Consider the following 2,840-nt stretch of genomic DNA (forward strand, 5'->3'; position numbering starts at 1 on the left):
CTGGAGAAATGCCCAGTCAAAATCCATTACTTTCCTAGGGGAAATTGTTAAGAGACTAAATTGGCGTGGAACTGTTTATAGAGAAAATCTAAGCTTTCTAAGTTCATGTAGCAGAGAATTCATATATATGAATAGCAAACAATTACAAAATACATATGAAAGCTAAATAATGATTATTTCCAGCATCCCTATTGTGTGTTGCTTACATTGTAGTATTGATAGTGTTTTGTAGTATAGTGTCTGCTTTCTCTCAAGTCATATGCTAGATGTTTGAGAAACAAAAGTTAATAAAAAGAAAAAGAGAGGAAAAAATGTTGGCCCTCAGTCAGCTCACAGTCTAGAAGGGAGAAAGGAAACAGTGTCAGAGCAGAAACGTGGGCAAGGCACTGACGGGAACACCGGGCTGCTGTATGGAGGCTGATATATTTTAATTATTTCGACTGCAGTTATGACCCCAAATCAACCACATAGAAATGAAAGTATTAGTCAATCTACTTTGTGTTTCACCTAAACAAGGGCAGTAACTGATTTGCCTAATTTTTCTACCAAACTGATTTTTTGCCTGCGCGGAATAACTCCGTTGCATCGTGAAACAGACATATCTATGAGCTGGCTTCACGTTGTAGTCTGGCGATATTTGAATCGAGGCTGGTTGTTAATGATTCTGTGTCCCTAGATCTGTGACTTCGCAGAGCCCTTGCCCTCTGCTTCCTGGGCCCTCCTTCGGTGTAAGGTGCTCTAGCTGGGGCAGGCGTTCTCCAGTAGGAAAGTTCAGGTTGTTCTGTCCCCCCTGTGTGTGCTCATACTAGCCTTGTCTGCTTAACCTCACTCGCCCTGGACTGTCACTAACTATGTTGTCCCTTTTGTTTTCCTCTGCCCTCTTCCTTTTCTATTGAACAGTGTTTCCTTCCACAGAGTCCACTCATGTTTAAAGATCAGATGCAACAGGACGTGATAATGGTGCTGAAGTTTCCTTCAAATTCCCCTGTAACCCATGTGGCAGCCAACACCCTGCCCCACCTGACCATCCCTGCAGTGGTGACAGTGACCTGCAGCCGACTGTTCGCAGTGAATAGATGGCACAACACAGTAGGTATGTGTGCCTGAGCAAGTTGCTTCCTAAAGAGTTCTTAAAAGCTACAATTACGGTAAGAACAGTGTGCTGGGGGTTAGCTCCTGTGCCACGTCATCTACAAAAGACAGCAGAGTAAATAAATAGTTGTGAAACGGAACTAAGTGGCTCTTACCTACCTTATTCACTACTGCTGTATGTTAACGCCTTTAATGCCTCACAGAATGCTTGGCTTATACGTAAGAACTCATTAAATATTTGGTACAATGAAACAGTTCTACAAAATAATTCAGGTCCTCCCACTCTATTCTGCCACTGCTCCTCCCCTGCCAAAAACCACTTTTGCCTCATATTAAACAAAAGTGAGTTTGAATCTGAATTTTCTGAATGATGGCTTCAAATCCTCTTTGTGCCACGTCAGTAATTTATTTAGAAAATAATTGAATATTAATAGCTGTTATGTTTCAAGTGGTCCTAAGCACTGGGAATACAGCAATGAACAAGGCAAGTACCATCTCTGTCCTTGTACAGCCTTGAGTCTTTGAGAAAAGACAAAAATCTAAATTGTTCAGTGATTTCACGTGTGTTTTCTCCAAACTCATTCCTGAAAGTTCTAGCCAATACATCTTGAAGTGATATAATGCTGTTGCAAAAATTTAGACATATTAATGCTTATTTAACCAGGGCGGAAGTAGATGGGACCACACGATTTAGTTGGCCCAGCTCACCAGTTAAGGTCTTCTGGAAGCCCCAGGACTCCCACTGTCCCCAGCAGCGGACTGATGAGCCACGTTGAAGTAGCCTGACTCTTTTTATTCCACTGACCTCTACTTCACTCTGAAAAATAAAGTGATTTGTACAATGGCTTCTCTCCTAAGAGTTTCTAAGTGCACCTATTTTATGGTCATTGGAGATACCAACATGAGGCAGCACTACTTCCATTCAGTCAGAAATATGAAGCAAACATCTTAAGGAAAATTTATGACTTTATCACTCACAGGAGTCCTAGCCTCTAGAAATGTTTTTCATTGAGGAAAAAACTATAAAGGGCAAAATTGTTCTTTAAAATTGTTCAAAAGAATTACATATATTATATAATCGTGTATGAAAAATGACTTATGAACTCAATCAGCCCTAAACATTAATCCCCTGAAAGTAGCTTATAGTGAGATTAATATTTTAGGTGTGGCCCAATTTTATACCTTTAATTTACTTGTCATGTATTGAAAGAAGGTCCCCTCGGATGGGAGACCCAGTTTCCTCTGCCCTGCCCCAAAGCCCAGGCTCATACCTCTCCTTGCTTGGAGGTACAGCCTTTTCCCTGATTTCAGTCTCGTTGGTTGCTCATGGACCTTAGCTTTCTGATGGGATCAAGAAATGTTACGATTTTCTATTTTATCCAGCTTCTTATCTTTAGGATGGAAACAAGACTCTTTCCAGCTTTCTGCATCATAAAAGGGGACCTAAAGGCCCTGTTGTGATGATTTTTAAGGCTCTCTACAAAGACATAATGTGACTGAATCATTCTTAGACTAATTTACCAAATAATTTTTAAGCAAATATGCATTTTGTGCAATCATCATAAAACACTGATCATTGGGAAATTCCTTCTTTCTGAGAATTTTATGGTAGTTTCTCTCTCTCCCTCTCTCTCTCTCTTAATCTTTAGGCCTCAGAGGAGCTCCAGGATACTCCTTGGATCAAGCCCATCATCTTCCCATTGAAATGGATCCTTTAATTGGTATGTTAACAAACAAAAATAAACTTT

The 2,840-nt window shown here is 40.3% G+C and overlaps 1 protein-coding gene across 1 annotated transcript in view; it reads left to right on the forward strand.

Annotated features, from left to right (window-relative positions):
• Window positions 1-2,840, forward strand: part of LOC105810122 (neurobeachin-like) — a 176,886-nt gene that overhangs the window by 148,707 nt on the left and 25,339 nt on the right. The window contains 2 exon segments of the mRNA XM_012644042.1: window positions 876-1,093; window positions 2,742-2,813. Of these exon segments, the coding sequence (XP_012499496.1) occupies window positions 876-1,093; window positions 2,742-2,813 (290 nt within the window).

This window comes from Propithecus coquereli, unplaced genomic scaffold (genome assembly GCF_000956105.1).
Source record: "Propithecus coquereli isolate 6110/MARCELLA unplaced genomic scaffold, Pcoq_1.0 Scaffold205, whole genome shotgun sequence".
In the NCBI taxonomy this organism is placed as follows: Eukaryota; Metazoa; Chordata; class Mammalia; order Primates; family Indriidae; genus Propithecus; species Propithecus coquereli.